The sequence below is a fragment of the Salmo salar genome, chromosome ssa08 (assembly GCF_905237065.1).
Source record: "Salmo salar chromosome ssa08, Ssal_v3.1, whole genome shotgun sequence".
Taxonomy (NCBI): domain Eukaryota; kingdom Metazoa; phylum Chordata; class Actinopteri; order Salmoniformes; family Salmonidae; genus Salmo; species Salmo salar.
The window spans coordinates 8,653,797-8,673,243 of NC_059449.1; the positions used below are offsets into that span (position 1 = coordinate 8,653,797).

The 19,447-nt window shown below is 40.3% G+C and overlaps 3 protein-coding genes and 1 long non-coding RNA gene across 22 annotated transcripts in view; 2 read left to right on the forward strand and 2 right to left on the reverse strand.

The window, feature by feature from the left end:
- Positions 1-19,447, forward strand: part of LOC106610073 (zinc finger protein 214) — an 844,054-nt gene that overhangs the window by 306,000 nt on the left and 518,607 nt on the right. The gene's annotated exons all lie outside the window — the stretch shown is intronic.
- The window catches only part of LOC106610072 (neurotrophin receptor-interacting factor homolog), a 437,457-nt gene that overhangs the window by 278,292 nt on the left and 139,718 nt on the right, over positions 1-19,447 (reverse strand). The window lies entirely within an intron of this gene.
- LOC106610156 (gastrula zinc finger protein XlCGF17.1) lies at positions 111-14,272 on the reverse strand. Of its 7 annotated transcripts, XR_006770859.1 has the most exons (6): positions 12,880-13,294; positions 12,364-12,494; positions 12,071-12,235; positions 9,743-9,904; positions 460-525; positions 111-314 (listed from the first exon to the last, which is right to left on the reverse strand). XR_006770859.1 is itself a non-coding variant. In XM_045723215.1 (5 exons), exons 1-5 carry the CDS (start codon positions 13,166-13,168, stop codon positions 520-522), a joined length of 753 nt encoding a protein of 250 aa, XP_045579171.1. In that variant the 5' UTR covers positions 13,169-13,294; the 3' UTR covers positions 111-519. The 7 variants fall into 7 exon arrangements, 6 of the variants coding, with proteins under 6 accessions (XP_045579171.1, XP_045579170.1, XP_045579168.1 ...); XM_045723215.1 differs by having other exon boundaries at positions 111-525; XM_045723214.1 differs by lacking the exons at positions 111-314; positions 460-525 and having other exon boundaries at positions 9,713-9,904.
- On the forward strand, positions 12,970-17,079 carry LOC123744280 (uncharacterized). Its single transcript, XR_006770861.1, has 2 exons — positions 12,970-13,251; positions 14,967-17,079. It is a non-coding gene; the product is annotated as an uncharacterized lncRNA (long non-coding RNA).

The window sequence follows — 19,447 nt, forward strand, 5'->3', positions numbered from 1 at the left end:
CAAAAACTCCCGGGAGGCAGCCAGCTGTTGTGTACTCTCGTAGCTAAAGTAGCTAACTTGCTTATTGGCAAGTCATCATAACATTAGATAAATAATGTTGGACTTGGAGGTAGAAGAAGAAGACAATTTTTATTCAGAGACATGTTTATTCGAGCCAGAATTTACTGAGGAAGAACATGCGCAGTTGGACGCTGAGCGAGCACAGAGGGAGGCTGAATCAGCGGAGCCGGTAGACCAGGGGTTCCCAAATTGTTTCACTCGGGGTCCCACATTCCAGCTTTGGGGAACATCCCGCATATGCGCCACGTCTATTTCTATGGGCACAAGCACTGTTCATGACAAACTGTTCACACCCTCTTGTTGGTGGAGATAATTGTAACAAAATTAGCTTTAAAACTGCAACATTTTCTTTGCACCTCATGACAAAATGTGTAGAATTGCAGGAAATAAGCTTTAAACCTGCAAAATTCTCTCCACATCTCTATACTTTCCTTTATTTTCTTTGCATATCACATGAATTCATCCCTGAAAAATAAATAAACAATAATGTTACATATATGGGAGGACTGCAACAAAATTTCAAAAACAAGAAACAAATAAATAGGTAATTGGTAATTGATAGTATGAATAATGATACATTTGCAGCAGTTCAGTTTCTCATTGTTTACATGATTTGTATGAATGATATTTTATTGATTGGTATAATGATTTGGTATCAATACACGTTTGGTATAAATTACATAGTATAAACGACATACATTTCCCCCTGTTTTTGTTCACTCTAAGACAGTAGCTTCAAAGCCCAGCATCATCTGATTTACATCTCCAACATTTGCTGACAGTTGTCATTTTTGCTTTGTTCATTTTACACGGAGTTCAGTAAGTTCTGTTGACTATATTATGCTAAACTATGTGTTTTAGAATGTCTTTACATTCTAAAACAGTGTTGACACCTTTTTCCATTACATTATTTTCTATTTTATAATCTTCACCCTATTTTTCCCTTAAGGGAAGGTGTAGTCCCCTTGTTTTTTCATTTAATAATTTGTACACCCTCCATGCCAGGTGGTTTATGGAATGGACATCCTTTATGAAACTTTCCAATTCGTTCAAATTATGTTTAAATGTATTTGTTTTATCTGCCCGGCTTGACTGCCTGTGCTCAACATATGTGGGAACTCCTTCAAGACTGTTGGAAAAGCATTCCTCATGAAGCTGGTTGAGAGAATGCCAAGAGTGTGCAAAGCTGTCATCAAGGCAAAGAGTTGCTACTTTGAAGGTAACTCTGGGTCTTCTATTCATGTGGCGGTCCTCATGAGAGCCAGTTTCATCATAGCGCTGGATGGTTTTTGCGACTGCACTTGAAGAAACTTTCAAAGTTCTTGAAATTTTCAGCATTGACTGACCTTCATGTCTTAAATTAATGATGGACTGTCAATTCGCTTTGCTTATTTGAGCTGTTCTTGCCATAATATGGACTTGGTCTTTTACCAAATAGGGCTATCTTCTGTATACCACCCCTACCTTGCCACAACAAAACTGATTGGCTCAAATGCATTAAGGAAAGATATTCCACAAATTAACTTTTAACAAGGTACACCTGTTAATTGAAATGCATTCCAGGTGACTACCTCATGAAGCTGGTTGAGAGAATGCCAAGAGCGTGCAAAGCTGTCATCAAGGCAAAGGGTGGCTACTTTGAAGAATCTCAAATCTAAAATATATTTTGATTTGTTTAACACTTTTTTGGTTACTACATGATTCCATATGTTTATTTCATAGTTCTGATGTCTTCACTATTATTCTACAATGTAGAAAACAGTACAAAAATAAAGAAAAACCCTGGAATGAGTAGGTGTGTCCAAACTTGTGACTGATAATTTAATTGATCTTCTTAAAGAAGGATTGTGGTAGATTGAGAAGCAGCATGCTTAGTTTGTAATTGATTGTTGGAGCCACTGTAATGTGTATTATTTAAATTCTTGCACAGAACATTAAAAAAAGGGAGGACCATCTCACAAAGTCTGCTTTCAAGGAATTCAAAATAGCTTCCAAGTTCTTTTCAAGCATGAACTTATTATTTGAATATAAGGAAAATACCAAGATAATTCAGACCTTGGTGCCCAAGCTAAATTGTCGATCATTTATCGGAGTACCTCTGACTTTTTCTGAAGCCAGCAATCGCTGTATATTCATTGACCAAATTGAGTAGCCCGTAATTGACGTTTCAGGATTCCTAACAAACAACATGTCATCTGTGTACATTGCCAGTTGATGCTCATGATTTTCCACCACAATACCTTCAATATCACTTTGTCGTCTAATGGCTTCTGCTAATGTTTCTAACGCTAAAACAAAGAGCAAGGGAGACATTGGACATCCCTACCTTGTGCCCCTCTCCAACATAAAGGAGATATACAATTTGTTATAACTGCTGCTCTAGGACTATTGTATATAATGCAGACCCATCTTATAAACAAAGAATCAAACCCAAATCTTTCCATTGTATAGAAAAAATATTGAGCTATATCTTTTTCAAATGAAACCAACCTGGTCAGTTGAAATCAAAGAGTGAATAACTTTCCAAAGTCTGTTTGCTAATAGTTTAGAAAGTATCTTGAAATCAACATTCAGTAAAGCGATTGGTCTATAGTTAGAGCATTGAGACAGGTCTTTCCACCCTTTAGGAATGAGCGTGATAACTGCAGTAGTTCTATTCACTGTACCATGATCCCAAAAATGATTATACAGTCTAAGCACTATTGGTGAAAGTATAGTTACAAACCGCTTCTAAAATTCTGAGGTATAACCATCACTTCCTGGTGCCTTTGATTTCGGTAGCTCTAAAATGCTACCCCTCAAAACAACCTTCAAGGCTTCCCAAACAAAAATAAAATCACAGTTAACTTGTCATTAATTTCCATGAAATATTTTTTTGCTCTACAAATAAAAGGTACAAAATCATGTTGACAAAAGTGAAGGGTTAAATCGCCATTTGTACATCTTGCGTGGGCTTAACTAGGGCTGTGGCAGTCACGAAATTTCCTCAGCTGGTGATTGTCAACCAAATAACTGTCGGTCTCACGGTAATTGACAGTTAATTAACAAACATATTTAGCATCTCCTGGCTTCCACACATAGCCTACAAGCCACTGATGCAGACCTTTGGAACATCTACATTTAAAAACGTTGAATAAATCAATTTAATATAGCCTACACCTTCCCAATAAATCCATTATTTATTTTAGACAGGTCTAAAGAAGCACGATATAAAGAAAATGTAGTCTATTTCAGAAGAACAGAATAGCATACTCTGAGTTGTCCTTATGTTAGGTCCTGATCTGGCTATGCCAAATGGCTGTAGGCTACACTAGTTCATTTAGCAGACAATATTTTCTTAGAATTCCGTGGCATTATTTTATAGTATGAAGAATACAACTGAACAAAGATGAATAAAATAGAAAGGATATTTTCTCCAAACGATTTGAGGGAGTGCGCACATGTGGCTATTCTGTGTTGAGAGGTTAACAAAGAAATAGGTATTCCAATATGCTTAATTTAGAGTTATTAATGTAACTTTAGTTGTTATACAAACGTTGGGCTATATGTTTAGATTTTTAATACATTGTAAGGCTGCATGATGCGACAAATGATCATTTGAAAAAAGCTTGGAAGGCATGAGCTCTGCTTAGTTTTTTGTGCAGGCTGTACACACTACATCAGTCACTCATTCACAATTTGATAAGCACTTGATAATGCCTAGAATTTCACGGCGGCATCCCCTTTGTGTGGCCAGTGGCCGTAGTGTGCTTCTCCCTGAGTACTGCGCGCTCCATCACGTGATCAGGCCTTTCTCACAGGCTACAAGAGAAGACAGACTCATTGGGGAAGCATCTGCGCGTGTCCTTATCCAATTCCGAGGTGCATATTGAAGATATGTGACCGACCGGCTGAAATAGGTCTTATGTACCAAAATTTGAAATTGTATTTTTTACTTTGGATAAAAGTAGAGACTCAGTGCTACAAAATGGTATATCATACACTACTGCTGAGGAACAATGGGAAAGTAATTTTGCTTTGAAAGTTGATAAACTTGTAAACTCACTTTTGAGAAAATGGCCTTTGAATGTTTTGGTACTACTATTGGAGAGCCCTTCTTTGTTTACACCCATTCAGCATCGTTCACACGCTCTTAAGCTTTAAGGTTTGATCCGAGCGTTCTGTACTAACTTGCTAGCAACTTCCAGACATCTAAGTGAGAGAGAACAGCTCACTGAAAACTACTCGCCCTAGCAGAGCTGGTTAGGCTTTTATGTTATCCAGAGTGTTGGTGACTGCAACTGTGCTGTCAGATTGTCTGATGTAAATTCAGAGCGTTTCGCATTCAGAGCCCACACTGGACACTCTGGCTGATGAGTAGGGTTGATCTGAACGTTCTGGCCTCACAATGGCAATCAAGCACCCAAGCTAACTGGCTAACATTGGCTAGCTTGCTAGCTACTTCCAGACACATAATGAGAGAACACCCCAATCTGACCATTTTACTCGCCCTAGCAGAGCTGGTTAGGCTGTTTTCATGTTATCCAGAGCGTTGGTGACTAACTGTGCTGCTGGCAACAATTTAATTACGCTTTTTTTGCCGACGTTTCCTGACACCGGCCATATTCATGGGTGTTGAGTGTTCGTAAATTCATCCGTAATTCTGCGCTCTGGCACACTAAGACGATAGTCTTTTGTTAAGACATGTAGCTAGCTAGCTAAACAATGACCCATAATCCCAACTCATGATGTTACTACCCTGCATGAATCTGCAGGTAGCTAACTAACCAGGTTAAATGTTAGCTAAATAACTTTAGGCTATAACTAGTGGCTCTGAGATACGAATTATAACATCATACACATAACGTAAGTTAGCGAGCCAGCCAGCTAATGTTAGCTAGCTAACAGTACACTAACTTGAAATGAAAAGACTATGTCAAAATTAGAAACGTGTCATATCTGAAAATGTAGCTAGCTAGACTATCTTACCCGTGGTCTGAAATCGGAGTAGATAGCCAGAGCGAATTTACCAGTTAATCAAATCAAATCAAAGTTTATTTGTCACGTGCGCCGAATACAACAGGTGTAGACCTTACAGTAAAATGCTTACTTACAGGCTCTAACCAACAGTGCAATTAAAAAAAGGTATTAGGTGAATAATAGGTAAGTAAAGAAATAAAAACAACAGTAAAAGACAGTAAAGAATAACAGTAGCCGTAGGTAGTACATCTATCAACAGTTGCTGCAGTGACATTCTATTGAAATGGATACTTGCATAGTAGAGTATTTTGTTAAGACATGTAGCTAGCTAGCTAAACAATGAACCATAATCCCAACTCATAATCCCAACTCATGAACCTGGCTGGTTAGCTACCTGCATGAATCTGCAGGTAGCTAACCAACCAGGTTCAATGTTAGCTAGCTAACATTAGGCTATAACTATTCAAGCAAATGTGTCTGAGATATGAAGAATAAGATCATACACGTAACGTTAGCTTGCTAACAGTACACTTTAACTTGAAATGAAACCACTTTCTGTCAAAATTAGAAATGTGTAATATCTGAAAATGTAGCTAGCTAGACTATTTTACTCGTATACATCATGATTGGACGCGTTTCCTGTCGGATGCCATGGTTGCCCTTAGTTTGAAGATGTAATCCGGAGACAGGTGTTTTCTCCATCTCCATCATACTCAAATTTCACTGATTTCAAAATTCGGTCTCCAGAAAGTGGAGAGCATACACATAACGTTAGCTAGCAAGCCAGCCATCTGCTGTTAGCTAGCTAACAGTACACTTTAACTTGACATTAGGTTTATGCAGTTTTACTACGGGATATATTTAAAAAAAGCCACGTTAGACATGATTACCTAGACATACTGACCAGCTCAAATAGACATACAGCATGCTGTATGGCAGACCAATCCAAACTCATCTCGTTGCATGTCCAGCCTACTCATTATCTTAGCCAATCATGGCTACCGGGAAGGTTGTTGGCTAAACCAACTAGGCTCTAATTTAACAATTTTATTTGTATTTACAGACGGCATAATTTGTTATTAAGGCACATGAAAGTTCACATGTTAGAGAAGGCATTTCTGCCAAAAAACGCATTTTGATTTAAAAAAGTTTACATTCAAACGGCTCTCCTGTGAAGTAGTGACTCACAACATACGCCTAGTTTCCTGAAATATTGGAAGAACTGTCCACAATATGAGTAGGCCTAACGAACAACAAAAGCACTAGTCAATCTACTATCCCCCATAGTACAAAAGTTGGCCTATTCTATTCTGTGCGAGAAATAAATATTCCAAACATAGTCTGGGACAGTTGTGGGATTTGATAGGTCTCAAATTAATACAACCACTAGCATCAACAAAAACTTTTTTACACAATGTGGCTGATGCAACAGATCAGAACGTTTAGCTTAAAATGTTGATAAACTATTAGGTTATTTCTTCACATTATAAGTGCTGCAATGTGCACATGGTAGTAGGCTGTAAGCGTGCATGTTCCATTAGCGGAAAAAAACATTAGCAAAAGTGAGCGCAAATGCAATTATGCATGGAATACTGTTATTATAAAGGTGCATTTTTATGGTGAAAATTATCATCCCCAAACTTGAAACTCAGGCGTTGGTTATGTATGCCAGTTAGGCTCTACACCCCTTGTAAAGCGGATTAATGTGCTTAATTTTAAGAAGTTATTTGGCCACTTTTTAGTTGTGATACAAACCTTATTAAAACATATAGGCCTATGGGCTAGGCTACATGAGGTGTGTGACTATAATTCGAAAAAGTTGCTAAAAAATCCATTGTTTCTTATGCTAAGGCTTCATTCACAAGTGATCATATATCATTCACAAGTGATAGGCTAATATTGTCACTCATCAGACTATTCTTAATTTAATCTTGTCTTTACATATACTAAATAATATATCTGTGAAATTTGTGTTGATTTAGAATGGACCATTATCATGCACCTGTATCGAAACAGGGTCAGCGGGGAAAAATACATGTCATCTATGCACTTAAATAGCGAACGGAGGACGCTTTCCCCCGTGGTTTATTTTCATGCCAGCCAGGTAGGCTATACTTCTGTTGTAAATATAAGCAATGTGCTTAATATTAGGAAAGTTGAGAAATAGATATAGTAGGCCTAGCCTATATAAAACTGATCCTCCTATTTTCAGTAGAGGCCCTCACTCTGTTTTCTCACGCAATTGCATAGCCTTTTGAAATGTTGCACAACATGAGCTCATGGGCTCTCATGAAGTGTTTGATTAGATTTTCGATTACATTTGCATTGATTTCAGTGTGATTAGAGGGACAATAGAGTGCTGAGTACCAGGAAGTTAGCAAGTTTGGCAGGCTACTAATGATCATCAGCAGCATCAGAGCTTGGATTACCATGACTAAAAGGTCACATGGAATTTGACTGCCTTCATGACTCGTGACTGCTGGTGTGGCGGTAATACGGTCACCGTAACAGTTCTAGGCTTACCTCTATTTCTACAACCAACTTTACCTGACTGTGATCAGATAATAATGTTATCTATTGTCACTGATTGTAAGTTGGACCGAAAAACTAGTCTAGTCTGGAGTAGACCTTGTGGACTGGAGAGTAAAATGTATACTGTCTACTGGATGGATTATTCGCCAGATGTCTACAAGCCCATTGTTATTGATCATATCTAATAGTAATGTTATAGATTTTGTAGCTGGAAAGTCTTTCTTACTTGATCTGTCCTCCACATTCAATATTTGATTAAAATCCACTTCAATAATACATGGTATTTCAGGGAAATTGTATAGTCGACACTGAATATCAGAAAAAAAGCAAAGGCATATCCTCATTATTTTTATTTATTTTATTTAACCTTTATTTAACTAGACAAGTCAGTTAAAAACAAATTCTTATTTACATTGACGGCCTACCCCGGCCAAATCCTAACCTGGACGACGCTGGGCCAATTGAGTGCCGCCCTATGGGACTCCCAATCACGGCCCGTTGTGATACAGTCCAGGGTCTGTAGTGATGCCTCTAGCGCTGAGATGCAATGTCTTAGACCGCTACGCCACTCAGGAGACCATAAATATTCACAATAAGCACTTCTGCATTGCACAATATAACATGTTGGAAAATAAACCAACCGTTGAGCTCAACATACCGAGACTTTATCTTGTGCTTAATAGTATTCAAAAACTGATTTAGACCAGGATGAGAGAGAACAATGTAATGTGTTGAAATGTGGTGTGTTTTGTTGTTGGTAGAGTGTGGTGTGTTGTAAAGAAATAATAATTTTAAAAAAGAGAGGCTTTTCTCTGAGTAGAAATGCTGATCGAGGATCACAAAACCTTCTTAAGAAGAAATGTTTTCTTATAACCTCTACAGATTTGGTGGGATCCACGCGGGACGTTTGAGCTAACGTAGGCTAATGTGATTAGCATGAGGTTGTAAGTAACAAGAACATTTCCCAGGACATAGACATATCTGATATTGGCAGAAAGCTTAAATTCTTGTTAATCTAACTGCACTGCCCAATTTACGGTAGCTATTACAGTGAAAGAATATTGTTTGAGGAAAGTGCACAGTTATGAACTTGAAAATGTATTAATAAACCAATTAGGCACATTTGGGCAGTCTTGATACAACATTTTGAACAGATATGCAATGGTTCATTGGATCAGACTAAAACTTTGCACATACACTGCTGCCGTCTAGTGGCCAAAACCTAAATTGTGCCTGGGCTGGAATAATACATTATGGCCTTTGTCTTGCATTTCAAAGATGACGGTACAAATAAAATACAAAAAAAGCATGTTTTTTTTCTTTGTATTATCTTTTACCAGATCTAATGTGTTATATTCTGCTACATTAATTTAACATTTCCACAAACTTCAAAGTGTTTACTTTCAAATGGTATCAAGAATATGCATATCCTGGCTTCAGGTCCTGAGCTATAGGCAGTTAGATTTGGGAATGTCATTTTTGGCAAAAATTGAAAAAAAGGGGCGGATCCTTAAGTTAACTGCCATTTTTTCCTTAACTATAGACTAAAGAAGACAGTCAAGCAAAGTTTCTATTCCTCAAAAAGGTTATTGGAAATGTTTTTGCGCTATTTCTTATGTTTCTCCTAAGAAGAAATTAGATTCTTGAAAATAAACTTATTGGAAACGTTATTAATTCCAAGATAGCTAAACCCTTATCTTAAACTCAGGGCAGTGAGAGAAAAAGCTAATGAAAGCAATTGAACATGTTTAATTCACTCACAAACTTCATCGGAAAGTTTCAGTATTGAATATTTAAACCCAAGAGATCACCCATGTTTTGGTGATCTCAGTACAAAATATGCTAACATGTTTGCCACTAAAACGGTTGCCTAGCAACAAACATCTTAAGAGGATTCCTAAGAAGATATTTGAGAAGCTCGTCAGAACATCGTGAATTCTAAGATATTGTTGAGGAATTGCACTTACTATCTTATGAACTTTAATTATTTTTTCTTATTAAGATAGTTCTTAAGTTTTTGCGTAAGTGTTTTGTGAATCTGGGCCTAGGTCCCCACCTGTCTATATATTAATATTCATTTTATGATCTAAAAGGCACAACTGATCTTAGATCAGCACTCCTACTCTAAGAGGTTTTGTGGATAGGGGCCCTTACCTAATACCATTCAGGCAGTAGTTCACAGTGGACTAACCTCAGTGAGACTGTGTGTGGTCCTATGCTGCTCAGCTGGTTCCTCTGTGGGTTCAGGAGGTGGTTTAGTCTGGTTGTCCTCCATGACCATGGTCCCCTCAGGGTTCCCCAGACCCTCCTCCCCCTCCTCCTTCACCAGCAGCACCTCTGGACTCTCCTCCTCCTGGAAGAGACAGGTGATACAGATTACACAGACATACACTCCCTCAGGTACATACACACAGATAATAAACACACTTTCAACATGGAGTGTTTACCCATCCCAACGTTGTTTGAGTCCTATACTGTAGAATGACTTCATTGTTTTTAAACCCATCTTCTTGAACTGCACTGTTGGTTAAGGGCTTATAAGTATGCATTTCACAGTAAAGTCTGCAACTGTTGTATTCGGTACACGTGACAAATAAAGTTTGCTTTGAAATACGTTGAGGGTAAATATGATAAGCTATGATTAGTCATAAGGCATCATCAGACAAACCTGACTAAACTCTTTTGACGTGTATAGTAAGTGTCTGTTAGGTATTGGTTGTCCCTAATTAACACAGCCACACAATAAGAATTGGCTATATCGTAAACATTAATGTAAACCAAAATGTGCTTTTTGGTTTTATTTTAAGATTAGGGTTAGGCATAAGGTATATCAGTGTAGTTAAAATTAGATTTTAAACCTAAACTTAAGAAGATACATTCTAGAAATAGGCAGGGTTTAGTCATAATAATGACTTTGTTAACTGGTGACTAACTTGGCTATGAAGCGCTGTAGTGTGTATGCAGAATAGAGTGAAAAGATGTGATGAAGGGAGTCTCAATGAAAGTCTTAGAATAAAAAGTCCCATTTTCTGTTTATTAAACATAAACAAGTTTTAAATACACCATATGAAAACCACACATACACACAACAAAAATCTGCATGAACTAGATGAACTGCATTCATTTTCTCATTACAAGTGTCTTAGGAAAAACATTAAGTAGTTGAATAAAAGTACTGAAACAGGCATTTGTGAACATTATATAGGCTACACAGTACAAACACAACATCTAACAGACTTTTTAGGCTGAAATATGCCATATATAAACACACAATGTCTGGACACAATATTCTACACTGAAATCTATTACTCTCGTTATCTTTATGCTGACAACAATGAAAATTAATCTGTCTTTAATGAAGAGTTTGATCTAAACGTCAGAAGCTATCGAGTGGAATGGTTACTTTCTATGCTATTGAGTGGAATGGTTTTTCTGCTGGTGTATCCTGAGGTAGCTCCTCTCTGAGAACCTCTTCCTGCAGTGCGTACAGGCGAATGGCCTCTCTTCCGTGTGAACCTTCAGGTGCATCTTCAGCTGGTGCTGGCGGGAAAACCTCTTCTCACAGTGGGGACAACTGAATGGTTTCTCCCCTGTGTGGACCCTCTGGTGCCTCTTCAGGTCACCAGCCTGAGCAAAGCGCATTTGACACTGGGTACAGCTGAAGGGTTTCACCCCTGTGTGGACCCTCTGGTGTCTCTTCAGGTTGCCAGCCTCGGCAAAGCACATGTGACACTGGGTACAGCTGAAGGGTTTCTCTCCTGTGTGGACCCTCTGATGAATCTCCACCTTCTGGGGGCAGCTGAAACCTTTGTTACAGAACATGCAGAGGAACCGTTTCTCTTTACTATTGCCAGATGTGGCCCCCCCTCCCTGAGCCTGGGCTATAGCCCTGTCATTTGAGTTCAATGTCTGATCGAAAAGAACGCTGCCATGTGAATCAAAAAGTGCCTTCGACGTGAATACCGCATCGTGATCCCTGAACGAGTGTAAAGGAGAGTGGGTAACGACATTTCGATTTGTCTCTAAGCTTCCCCTGTAATCAAAGAAATCTCTGTTCTGTGAGTGTCCATCTTCTAAGTGACTATCTGCATTCCATGTGGGAGGAGCGTCACCCTCCACTTTCACAGTCACCTCATCTACGACTCTAACCTCCCCTTTCTTATCTAGGCACCCTTCAGAGTATACACTACTACTGTACCGGTTCCAGTCCCCTCTAGAGAGATCAGTCTGTGTCTCTAAACCCAAGGATATGTTGCCAGGGTCCATCGCTGTAGCGTAAGAACAAGATGGATCACCCGCCAGTGTCTAATGCGTCACCATCACCATCTCCACGGGAATTAACTGTCCCCTGGCTCTGGTGAAATGATGCCAGAAAGTATTCTGAGCCGGGAACAGGAGGACAGCCCAGTCTCTCTGCGTCTGATCTGTGGTCAGATCCTGCGTGTAAATGCCTTTGTGTTACATTTAAAGTCTCGGTGTCTGTCTCTGACTTGAGGACGGCGTTCAGCGTTCCACTGACCTCCGTGATCCTGCGTCGGGTCCTGGCCTTTGGCACAGCGGCGAGTTCCTCACTGGCTACAGAGGGCGACACTCCAGCCGCTGCTTTAGTCTGGTGCCGTGGGTCCTTCTCTCGTTCAATCCTCTCCAGCTTGACCCCAGGACCTATTGCATTTTCATCTGCAGACTGACACAAGAAAATGAGTGGTTATTGTTGTTGGGATGTGAGCAAATGAATAGCTGAGGGAAGCCTTTCTGAAATAAACGGGCCACATTTGATGTACTGTAATTTTTATGTAATACTATGACACTAACCTCTATCACAATAACATGCTGGGTTGAGGTTCCACTCCCCTCATCAACAGTGATTGGTTGGTCATCTCTCAATGTATTGTGTTCCGCTGGCTTCACAGAGCTCCTGTAGCCTCCAGTGAGATGTCCTTCACCTGAGAGTGATTGGGAGAAAAGAGATGGTTAGCTACTGTCAATGCTGAATGCTATATTATATACTATTGACATTTTTGACACTGTCTACAATTGGCAAGGATGTGAGGTAACACTTGTTGATTTACTATGCATTGATCAATGTATTAAGTTCCATGCCTCATATTGTTTTCAATTAGTAAATAATAGGAAATGGCAGTAAATCAAGAATCTGGATAGAATATGATAGTGTCTCTCTGCAAGGGAATTATTGCATACAATTCCAAAACTGACCAAGACTCAATTCTGGTTAACCATATGTGGTTAGCACGTCTAACGTCACACATGCGCAGATGTGATCGGGACGACAGGCCCCGCAGCCTCGGCCTTCTGCAAAATGTAGCCTACCTCTTGCTATTCCTTTGTATCGGTCGAGGATCTTGACACTACTGGGACGACTGGAGAGTGCGCGCTCTCGCGTTGTTCTCTCTGCGCGCTCCCGTGTCACCTTCATTTCAAGTAGCTGTAGTTTCCTCCGCAATGCCCTGCTTTCATTCTGGCTTTGAGTTATTTCCAAACGAAACACTGCATAGTCGTCGTCTACGAGTTTACAGATGTCTGCCACGGCTGCATTCGCTAGCACCTCCATGACGGAGACTATTTGAGTGTGAAAAACCATAGGCCTACAGCTAGCCATTGTTGTTAGCAGCTAGCTAGCGTTACCTTGATAACATCTATTAACCAAGTCCTGTCTCCAACGCGAATTAAACACTGCCCGGGGTAAGTATGTGATGTTGTGCAGTTACATAAGTAATATTTTAAGTTCCAAGGTGATAAATGTCTAAATAACAATAAAAACGCTACCGTGGATATTGTTCTTGGTTACTGTTCACTTCCGTTTACACTTCTTCAGTGGTTTTTAAATGGCGGTTGGCAACCAACTTTAGTGATGCATTACCGCAACCAATTGAACTGGAGTGTGGACCAGAGACTGGGAAGGTCTAAAGCCTCGTTCACATCCCTACCCAATTAAACCATTCTCCCTAAGGAAACGGAATACATTATTAAATACAATATCACCTTAAGGTTTTCTGAATGTGAAAGAGTAAGCTCTTCGATCCGTGTACGGATCGTTCAATCAATATCCGAACTTCTAGACCGGAACCCTGGCACCTTGGGTAACCACTAGGAGCAGAGCCCCACGATGTAGAACTGTAAAACATTCACTCCGTGAGATGTACAATGAGAGCAAAATGGAAATTGTGTGTGTGAGAGAAGAGACTTTCATGCACAGGCCGGGTGTATTCGTGAGAGTGCAGAAACCTCTGAGTTTTCCCATTTGATGAATAATTCTTCAGGGAGAAAAAAATCTCGGACTAATTAATTGCATTCGACAATGATTTTCAACTTGTTCAATATCAATGTTTCGAGCTCTCAAGTTTAATTTCCAGCCCAACCCTGCTTATGCACGCTCAAAGTAGTTTAAGCGCGTCTGGTTCTTGATACAAATCTGCTCGCTCTGTGACATATATTCTTGCTGGCGTGCTCCATCTCGATTTCGCACTCATCTGACGCCATAGACAATCAGGATACAGAAACAATTAACACAGAAGCAATTGACATTGTAGCTATAGTATTGCCTGTAATGATTAATGGTTAAAATAAAAGGGATTTACATACAACTTATTATTTTTATATAAAAAATGTTTTGTTGTCTTTTACCCCCTTCTCTCGATCTTGACTCATCGCTGCAACTCTCCAACGCGCTCGTGAGGCGAAGGTCGAGTCATGCGTCCTCCAAAACATGACCGCTAAACCCGGAAGCCAGCCGCACCAATGTGTCGAAAGAAACACCCTTCACCTGACAACTGAGGTCAGCCTGCAGGCGCCCGGCCCGCCACAAGGAGTAGCTAGAGCACAATGAGCCAAGTAATGCCAAACCCTCCCCTAACCCGGACGACGCCCCCCTACCCTGTAGTGACGCCTCTTGCACTGCCTTACATGCTGACCACACCGCTCACATGCATGCGTCCATGTTGATTTTGTCCACCCACACCAGACTCGATCAGGACAAGCAGGTTGAAATATCAAAACGAACTCTGAACCAACTGTATGAAATTGGGGACAGGTCGAAAAGCATTAAACATTTATTGGCTTGACTGTGGTTAACATTGTATTATCATATTTCTGTGTGTGTAACAGTTTAGCTTCCGTCCCTCTCCTTGCCCAAACCTGGGCTTGAACCAGGGACCCTCTGCACACATCAACAACTGACACCCACGAAGCATCGTTACCCATCGCGCCACAAAAGCCGCAGCCCTTGCAGTACAAGGGGAACAACTACTTAAGGTCGCAGAGCGAGTGACGTCACCGATTGAAGCGCTTTTAGCGCGCACCACCGCTAACTAACTAGCCATTTCACATCGGTTACATGTGTACAGAAAATTGTTTCTTATATAAACCGTTATGCATTTCTGTACAATTTGCATTTACAGTCTGCAGTCCATGAAGACCTGCTCGTATCTGATGTTGTTGGTGGGAGAGACTGGACCTCTGAAGTGGCTGGTCACAAACCCTGGTCCCGGATCTGGACACTGGATCAGGAGCCGTCACTCGTCCTACCTGAGTCGGAACCGGCACTGAGCCGCTAGGGACAGAGACTCCACCACCACACAGATCACCACCAGTGGACAGGTGGACTGAACAACCTCAGTCTTGGTGGTCATCAGAGAGACAGAGGCTCCAGTCAGGGATCCAGTCTGCAGCCCAGACCCTTCTCTTTACAGTCTCAGTGCAGGGATGAAGCAGGGCCTGAGGCTGATAGCGATAGACCCTCCTGTTCCTATGATAAAAACACCACAGTATCCATGATTAACAGAGCAGGTCACCCTGGGCTTCAGCCTTCACAGAGAGTGGTGGGAGACCTCTCTGGTGGTAGTGTATCAGGAAGTCTGTCTTCTCCTTCAGGGTCTCATCTAATGCCTCGTAACTGGGTTCATAGAAGGGCCTGGACCTGGGTCTAGCCTTCCTCAATTACAGTAGCTCATGGTTACCCCACCAATACAGACAGTGCCAGGATGGGCTTTCACCACAAGATGTACAGTGCATTCGTAAAGTATTCAGATTCCCTCCCAATTTCCAACTTTTTATGTTGCATCCTTATTCTAAAATGGATACAATTTAAAATTGTACTTATCAATCTACACACAATACCCCATAATGTCAAAGTGAAAACAGGGTTTTAGACATTTTTACACATTTATAAAAAAACAAACACAAATAGCTTATTTACATAGGTCTGTATCCATTTTCGAATAAGGCTATAATGTAACAAAATGTGGAAAAAGTTAAGGGGTCTGAATACTTTCCGAATGCAGTGTATCTAGCCTATAGCACAGCTCACAATCCCAATAACACCCAAACAAGAGGTCAAGGAGGGAGCTCAAAGACTAATGCTGCGTTCGTAACACCGCATAGGTGCAGTGAAATGTTTTTGTTTTATAGGGTCAGCCATAGTAGAATGGCACCCCCTGGATCAAATTAGGGTTAAGTGCCTTGCTCAAGGGCACAGGCCGATTTTTCACCTTGTCGTCTCTGGTATTCGAGCCGACCTTTCGGGTACTGCCCAACGCTCTAATCGCTAGGCTACCCGCCGCTCTTACTAGTTGTGAAGTCGTTAATACCAGTTGGATACATTCACGTGCTTTGAACTCATTGATAAACACTCATTGGCTAATGGACAACAATCTGCATCAACCATAAACAAAAAGTACAGCTATCATGCTTGGACACAAATTATAGAAACAGGCTTTTGTGAACACCTGTTTTTAGAGAGACCGTAAACCTAGCTGTAGAAAAGGCCCATGGAGTTGGTGGAATAATCCTTTCATTCATTGCCACTTACTCAGCTGGGCCAGGGGCGCTTTAATTAGGTCAGGTGAAAATGTCCGACAGATCTCCACTCCATAAAAGGAGGAAATCGCCATCTCCTGATCGCGCTGCTTTCTCTTCCTTCACTCCTTTCAATCCAGAAGTTCTGTGCGTCCATGAATCCACGTAAATCCACCGAATCTGTTACCTTTCATCTGAACTATCTGTTGCAATCGGGAGAGTGGGCCATCAGTTGTTTAGCGTTACTACCGCGGAGCGCGACTTGGAGCGCACGCTTCAAACATATTGTATAATGTGAATGGTCAATGATCACGGCCCTACGGATCATAATAGGCTAATTATGCAATCGATATGGTTAATATGTAATGAAATTACATGTACACATGAAGACACTTGAAAGGGTGAAATAAGTCATTGTTTGCTGAACTGATCGACTCTGATATCCAACTAATGGCGATTATAGATTGAATAACCGATCACTGTTTATTATTCTTTCATGATTTATGCTAAATAGTTACGAGCCTAAATTACTCACGGATGATTCCTATTGACTTATTAATGAACTGGATTGTTGAATTCCCTAAATTATGTTGATAATGAATGATTGTTATGATTTGATCTTTGTGATTATGAATTTGATTGGATACATGTTATTCCGTTTCCTTTGTTATGCAGCACAGACTACTCAGTAAATATACCACTTTATGGTTAAAGGAATTCCTGCCTCAGTCTCATCCATTCCTCTGTCACCTGACCCGTGACCACCTGTTCACCCTCACTGTCAGTCATCCTACCTGTCCAGCTACCCACAAAGATTCCACTAATCTTTCACTAGCCAAGAACAAAGACAATTTAATATTTACCTTATTGAGGTGATGTAGATGGAATAAAGTCGTTCTATTCTTTTCTACTCTATTCTTGCTAACGCACTGTTCTTTCTAAAGTAGTCTGCACGTTAGAAAGAAGAGTATAAAATAATATAATTACTTTATTCCATCTACATAATTTAAGTAAGGTAAATATTTCAAAAGATACTGATCATAGGAGATTGGAAGTGTATTGTAATAAGCAGTACCATATTTCAAAGAACAGAATGCATACATTTTTCATTTAACCACACCGTTTGAGTTTCAACCAATAAGATCTGTTCTCTACAGTGTAATTGGAAGTAGAGGTGCAACCATGAACAGTAATAATATGGAGTGGCTTGTATTCATGGATGCCAAGGGAAGCTAGGCTTCCTCCAAAAAAATTACCAAGAAATAAAGAAAAATACATACAAAACAATTTATTTTGTCTCTGTGTTCCATACATTTCCTTCAATTCGCAAGAGGCTGAATGCATCTCACCAGGATAAAGCATCCAAGCGAACAAAACAGCGCCCCTCTGTATGTGTAGCCCATCTATGCTGTCTAGTCAAAAAGCGCATGACATTGTTGCCACCGTAGCATTGAAAGCAAGAGAAGGGCACCAACAACAAAAAAGTCTCAAGGGAAGTCGGTGTCGATTTGGCTTCAGACCAATCACATCACATTACAAGCCAAACATCATTGACAGAACTTGAATTGTTGCATCCTGTTGTTGTTGTCCTCCAGTGGCTAGCTAAGTAAAATATTTCCTTTCCCTCATTAGCCATGGATGGAGATAGGGATTTGAACTTGTGGTTTTACTTAATTCTCCACACTGGCCAGTGATTATAACGGCGAGTCTGATCTAACCATAAATTTGTACATTGTGCCCCTGGCCTGATGTAGTAACATTAGGCTAATGTTAACTAACTGGCCTGGTGCATCGTTGCGCATGAAAGGAAGTTAGGCTAGCGAGCAAACATTTTAGCCTGGTAGCCTAGGACAACAAAAACTAAAAGTGTGTATGAGAGAGTCATAGAATGTTTATGCAACATGAAAGAGGAGGGTGCATTGGCGTTTCTCTACAAATATGGTGAGTCAATATGTTTTTTTCTACTTACACATAAATCCTTACCATGAACAGTCACATCATATTTAGCTTATGTTGATTGGACTAAATGATTGTTGGTATCTTTTCGTTGTCACTGTTACACCGTCACTGTATTAGACTAAGCACTGGTGATTAGACGATGTTGAAATGGTGCTGGAATAGTGGAATCAGTGCCCGTTTTCTTTGTGACTTGCGATAACTCTACGTGGTTCTAAATCCATAGTTGTTTAGTAGTCCAAAAATTGGCGAAGCAGCGAGTAGAGATGATGAAGCTATGGCAGCGGATGATGCCCAACAGTCTGTGGATGTCAGTCAGTTGAGAGATCCTGAAATACTAATTGTGAAGAAGGTTGATTTTGTTACGTTTATTGAGCAGGTGATTAATTATACAGGACAAAATAACAATAAATCTAAGAAACTGAATCCTTTTTAAAGCGGCTAAAAGGTTCTTGGATCGGCAGTATTTCACAGCTGACACATTGCAGTAAATAATGTCTGAAGATGCTTCCCCCTCTCTGGCCCATGAGTCTGTGTAGGGATCTGAGTACATTGGACTAAGTACATTAACTTTTGTTTAGTTTTTTTGTGGATAAAATAAAAATACAAATCTTGTTAAAGTATCTTTGTTTTTACCCCACCCAGTAGGTGGCGGAAATACACCTTTTTGGATGTAGTCTGCCAATAAAGCCTTGGAAAAGAAGGCAACGGTTGTGACATAAGCAGCACCAGTCTTACTTGCCCAACTTCAGGCATTCAACTTCAGCCAATTGGGTAAGTGAAAAAGGAAGAATTATTATATTATGAATAAATAAGGAGTGGGGGATTGTACAAACCTTCTGGAAGACTTGGCAAAGGAGAATATGGTGGACAAGGGAAACAGAAGAAAAGTGAAATATGTCCTGAGTGAATATGGAATGGAGGATTGCACAGAACTTCTGGAAGAGCTAGAGAACAAATTGAACATGACAAGTGAAGGTGAATCAATTCCGATGGTAGGTGTAGTGATGACAGCCGAGAATGAGTTGAGTGTAAAGGGAAGCGGGGTGGTAAGGCAGGTTGGTGTCGTGTAAAAAGACGGATATGTGATCTAATAGCTGGGAAATGGAATCTGACGGGAGCGTGGATG

Coding starts and splice junctions, on each gene's coding strand:
- LOC106610156 (XM_045723212.1), bottom strand. CDS start 11,817: ATGGACCCTGGCAACATATCCTTGGGTTTAGAGACACAGACTGATCTC.